Consider the following 6,000-nt stretch of genomic DNA (forward strand, 5'->3'; position numbering starts at 1 on the left):
TGAAAGAACATTTGGAGTAACGACTCACGGTGTTAGATTGCTTGAAAAATAAATCTTATTTAAATGTGTACTACGTTAATACATATTAACAATATTTTGTAAAAAAAATTATTATGAATTAGTCTATAATTACACTATAAATTTGGTAAAGTTAATAGAAACTCCAATCTTCTAATTTATGTTTATGTTCATGCCAAAGATTATAAATAAGGTTTTCCACTCTAATCTTATTGCAAGGTCCTGAGACTGGGACGAGGAAGCATTTTCCTTAACATGAAGCTGAAGCAATCCTTGACATTCGATTAATTAATAGACAGGGGAGTGATGATACAAGATTCTGGTTTGGTAGTAAAAATGGGAAATACTCTGTCAAAGATGGGTATCATGATTTGGAAAGTAATACACCATTTCAATCTAAGCCAACAGATCATTCTTGGTGGAAAGCATTATGTGTTCCGCCTATGATCAGAATCTTCTTGAGACTTTCTACCTACTCCGGTAAATCTATTATCTCACCATGGTGTTTGTGCAAGTTTCATTATGCCTCTACCAGTCATTGCATATTATTTTGTCCGGTCATTAGACGTATTTGGAAAATTCAATACTACTGTTTTTGTATTGTTTAAAATCGCGTCGTAATGCTTCTTTTTTTGATTGCGCTTTATTTGTGTCGATGATATTCAAGCAGGAGGATTTCGAGCTGTTTGTGGTTATGTGTTGGGCATTTGGTCTGAAATTTGTAAAAGAACGGATGAGTATACTGGCCAGCAATCAAAGGTTAGCATAGACTGGGCTTATGTGCTATTGGACTCAATCCGAAGATACAGATCGACGTGTGATAATGTAGGGAGTGAAGCTCAGCAGAATTCGGATATTTCTTGGAAGCCTCCGATACTAGATCAGTTCATGTTAGACGTTGATGCGGGCTTCGATTATGCTTGTAACAGATACAGTGTGGGGGCTATTGTGTGAGACTCGCTTGGTCTGGTTCGTGGTGCTCACCTCGGTTATTCGCAATCCAAATACTGTCCAAGGAGCATAATTATTAGCAATCCGGTGCGGTATGGATTTTTGTTTGAAGCTTGAGACTACCAATGTGTGTGTCTTCTCTGACTCTTGGGATGCTGTTAAAGCTGAAAAGGAGCTTGGTCCAGTGGGTGTCTTGGCTTCGGAGATCAAGTCTATGTTTAGGTCCAACTCTTTCATCTCTCTTTCGCACATCGGCCAACAACATCGCCCATCTCTTAGCTAGAAAAGCTGTGACAATTTCTTTGCAATTAGAATGGTTTATGGTTAGATGGTTCTCTTCCATCATGGCTACAGGATAGTTTGAAAAACGACCTTGGTCAAAATTTTTTTATGACATTCCTTAAAATTTTTTTTGCAAAATGACCTTCAAACACACAAAAATACAATGACTAAACAATGGTAAAATAATCAATAAGGTTATATTTCAAATTCATGGTCAAACAAAGGTCATTTACTTAAATAATTACGTACGGAATCCCATTCCATTATCTTGTCGGTTGGATTCATTCATACAGCAAGTGGTATCAGAAAAAGAGTCGGATTCTGTTCGTACAATTTGCCTTAACAAATTCCTGTAGAAGTAAGAACAAGCAATGGGCAGGAACCCAAAATCCACGCCTTCGTTTTTCAAGGTTTTGATCGACCAAGACTTCAATCGCCGACTCGTAAGTGTTTAGATCCTTCTATTCAGCAATTGCTAGTAATTTTACGCACGAAGAATTCGAATTTAACTGAATTTTTTTTAATGGATTTTACGATGCAGCGGTTGCCGCCTGCTTTCGTGAAGAAATGGGGAGAAATTCTACCCCAATCCATCGCCGAACTCAGGACTAGTTCAGGGACATTGTGGGATGTGAAGTTGGAGAAGCAGGAGGATCAAAATTATTACTTTGCTGGAGGGTGGTCGAAGTTTTGTGAAGATTTAGGGCTTGCAATTGGAGAATTTGTGGTGTTCTGGTATAGTGGAAGTTCCATATTTGATGTTTCTGTATATGGAATCAGTGGTTGTGAGAGGGAAATTACAGCAATTAATAATCCGGTCGAAGATTCCGATCCTGATGAAGCTGGTGAGTTTGGTAATATAATATGCCTATGGTTAGCTTCGTTAGGGCTTTATCTGTTGATGTTACTGTTTCACACGATTCAATCGGTGGCATATAGGGCTTTTCCCCCGATTGTAAGAAAGAAAAGAAACAATTTTTATGTTAAAAAAACATCAATTAGCCAAATTCATGTGTATTTTGCTGTTGATTTGCAGTGAATTGTGCTCCAGTGGCAGAAGATTTGGATGTAAAGGTAAAAAGCGAGGATGAAGAGTGGGCTGATCCTCGAGATGAATCTGATGCTGGCAAGATTGGACGTTTTTCCAAGATACTGGATAGGCGAGAATCCTGCAGACTGGTGAATATTCTGTCATATCCCAAGTTCCACTTTTCATTTTATTGGTACTCAAAACGTTTACTCACTTTTTGTTGTCACGACCACAACAGGACATCCCAAAATATTTTGTGCTGTCGGCTGGAATCGCTGAAGATAGAACGATACATTTGCAGGACTCAAAATTGAGGCTGTGGCCGGTTCAGATGGTATCTATTCCCCGGCAAAACAGGGCATACCGATTTGCACTGACTGTCGGGTGGAATGATTTTCTCGTAGGCAACAAGGCTGGTCCTGGAAGCACGGTTCTGCTCGAATGTGAAGAGCCTGGTGGCAGCTTAGTGAAAGCCAAGGTTTTGAATAAGGGGACAAATGGAGGAAAACTTTTCAAGCCCCGGAAACGAAAGGGGAGCCCTTCGAAACTTTGTATGCCTCGTGACTTAAATGCCTTACCATGTAAGGAGGAATGTGTTTTCTTTTGATTTTGTAGGGGTTTCGATCTTGGCTGAGGGTCAAAGTCTTGGAACTTTGATCAACTCTTTCGTGTTGCTATTTAGCTACGATCCGTAATATAAATCGAATGAAAATAACTTTTGAGTATTGGTAACGTTTCATGCCTCTGATAGTTGCTAAAAAGCACTTCAGAACTAGAGAAGCCGAGCCATATTTGATCAGTAAATTTCTTGTTTGTGATGACTATGGTTTTGGAAATTCCCATGGACTTGCTTTTTCACTGATATTTGTAGTGGTGAGGCCCCTGAACGAATAGTAGCTATGAGCCTATGTGTGTCATGTGATCGTACTGTGCTACAAATTGTTTGATGAGAATTGCTTGTGTGTATGCTACAATCAATCCCATTGGATAGACCAAATGTCACACAAAATAATTCGTTGAATGGATATTTTTGTGAATTCCAATAACGATGTGTAAAAAAAAATTAAATTTCACCTAAGTTCTTGCAAGAAATTAAAGAAATGTACTTTAATAAATTCAATTGGTGACAATAACAGAGGTTCAAAACAAGAAAATTACCAGTAAAATCTTAAAGCACGTGTGTGTCTGTGTGTTGTCACTGTTGCCTATAAAAAAAGGCTGTGATTGAAAAATCAATTCAAACTTATATTTATAGATCTCGAACAATAGGAAATGCACGACGATGAAAGTGGAGCCCTGAAGAGGAAACCTAGCTTTTCTTCTCCTTACACGGTAGGAAAACTCTCTGCTCCTCTCATCTGCAACATAACAGAATAATAAAAATGTTCAGTTTCAATTTAATTTTTTTTTTTTGAGGTTTTCTTAACTAACCCTAATATATAAATGCGTGAAGACGATATAATAAATTAACTTGCAAGCAACGGAGCAAAACCTGTGCTCGGAATCTATCAACTTTCATCAGCAATTCTCACACAGTCACACTTGGTGTTTCTATTATTTTTCTCAACTCTCCCTTTCTGGTTCGGGTTCAAGTACTCAACTTTTTTGAAATTGATTCTATAGACTTGAATATTCGATTATTCGACGCATCCTAGTACTGGCCTAGGTCTCCTAACTCGACTGAGGTCCTCCATGAAGCTATATAAACCTAAGAAAACACGACGAATTCAAAAAATTAGAATCAAGAAAACAGACCAAGTAAAAGTCCTACGAGTCCTCTCACATTAATTCCATTAAAAGATTTCACGAAAATTTATTAGCTATCATTTATTTAATAAATAGCTTAGTAAGTGGGTTGTTAGTTAATATAGTGGTTAATTATTTGTTAGTCGTTTAATAGACGGTTGTATATAAACGTGTACAGAACTCTTTGTTTGACAAGATTTCATTAATCAAACAATGAAGAATTTCCCATCTCGCTCTCCTTCTTCTACGCTCAATATGGTATCAGAGAGCTCGCTGCTCACTCATTGATTGCAGATCTCCGATCAAATCGGAGCGCTTGCCGCTCTCTTATTCCGGCGATCTGGCTGATTTCTTTGAAGTTCTACAGCAATGGCACCAGCGACCACCAACTCTGATGATTCCACGAGCCCTTACTACATATATCACTCTGATGGTCCAGGCCTTGTTCTAGTCTCTCAACCACTGACCGGAGATAAGTTTGCCTCTTAGTATCTGATGTGACTTCGTTGAAATGGGTGAGCCGGGTAAGGAGCTCCAACGAGTCAAATCAATAATTTATAGTTTTTAGGGAATTTGAGTGAAGATAATGACCTCAATAGCACCTGCAAACAATGAAAAGAACTCGTGAATGGGCGCCGGAGGGGTGTCCGGCGTGGCCACTCCGATGCTTAAGTCAGCAGGTTGGAGATGAGTCAAGGTAATATTTGGTGGAAAATACGTGTAATACTTAAGAGTTCAAAGATTTCAAAATCGGTAAATGACATTAATACCTGCTATTTATAGTAGAGGATGAATTAGGTACCTCGATTCCAGTGCTACCTATTAAGTATGGTAGGTCGGCTGCCCATACCTTATCTTCTGATGACTTTTAGGACACTCCGAACCCAAGTTGTTCTGACAGATTAGACGTCCTGTATCAATCATACTCGAGTGTGGTTCAATTCTCGAGGTGGCCCGGGCAATTGATTACCCGGGTACTTATATGAGAGCTCGGGCGATGATTGCGCGGGAGACCGGGCTGTTTGAAAGAATACTTGGGAAATATGTAGTGCTCGAGCTCTTGATGGTGTCCGGGTCATTAGCGACCCGGATCCTTATGGGGGTATCACCACCCATCCCTAAAATAGTCGGGCTAGAGCTTGACTCGCTGTCCCGATCAGTCCAAGATAATTAACAGTGCACAAAATTGGAGCCTACAAATATCCCAGAGATGAGATGAAATGTTGAGACCTCCTATCCCCCGGATTCATAATAACTTATTGTTTAACATTCTTGAGCCTTGTCGCTATTACCACGATGACACGTGTCATTAGCATGAATTCCCGCCTAAAGGACGTTCCGCATTTCGAGAAGTGGATAAGTCTGACGCCTCGATAACCGTACACGTCCTTTCACCTCTTTGCACCATTTCCAAAAACGCATCCTAGACGTTCGTGCATTTATAGATCAACGGCTGTGATTAGATCCTTCCTCCTATACATAGCCATTCACCCACTTTTCAATCGTACTAACAAACTGTCATCCAGGAAACACAATGGCTGGTGCAAGTAGTTCGAAAACTCCGAGTATGACCGAAGCCTTCAAGGAATCTGCTCTAGAGATTCGAAAATCTACTATGGAAGATGAAGTGTTTCACGCAATTCTTGACTACTGGGAAGAGCTTCAGGGGCTGAAACTTCTTTATGACTCTGGAGAAGCTATCACTCCTAGCCTGGTGGCCAAACTGAGGAGAGTGCGAGAGCACTTGCATATAGCTGAGTGGGTAGACGTCTTTACAGATGGTCGTATCTACCAATTAATGCTTCGGAAAGAAATAAAGATCCTTAAGCGTATTGCCGATTCAGACAGCTTCCTGAAGACTTCCACCGGGCCTTTAGCTGCTTGGGTGAAAATATGGATAATTGCTGTAGAGGAAGAATATGATGATGTAGTACGTGCTAATGTCTATGGTTGAATAAAATACTAATTCTAGC

General features: G+C 39.8%; 1 protein-coding gene across 1 annotated transcript; it reads left to right on the plus strand.

The window, feature by feature from the left end:
* The first annotated feature begins 1,502 nt into the window (after positions 1 to 1,502).
* LOC140987246 (B3 domain-containing protein REM5-like) lies at positions 1,503 to 3,100 on the plus strand. Its single transcript, XM_073455681.1, has 4 exons — positions 1,503 to 1,694; positions 1,793 to 2,096; positions 2,288 to 2,430; positions 2,520 to 3,100. The coding sequence occupies exons 1-4, from the start codon at positions 1,623 to 1,625 to the stop codon at positions 2,886 to 2,888; spliced, it is 888 nt and encodes a 295-aa protein (XP_073311782.1). The 5' UTR covers positions 1,503 to 1,622; the 3' UTR covers positions 2,889 to 3,100.
* Positions 3,101 to 6,000: the final 2,900 nt, after the last annotated feature.

This window comes from Primulina huaijiensis, chromosome 11, assembly GCF_012295235.1.
Source record: "Primulina huaijiensis isolate GDHJ02 chromosome 11, ASM1229523v2, whole genome shotgun sequence".
Lineage (NCBI taxonomy): Eukaryota > Viridiplantae > Streptophyta > Magnoliopsida > Lamiales > Gesneriaceae > Primulina > Primulina huaijiensis.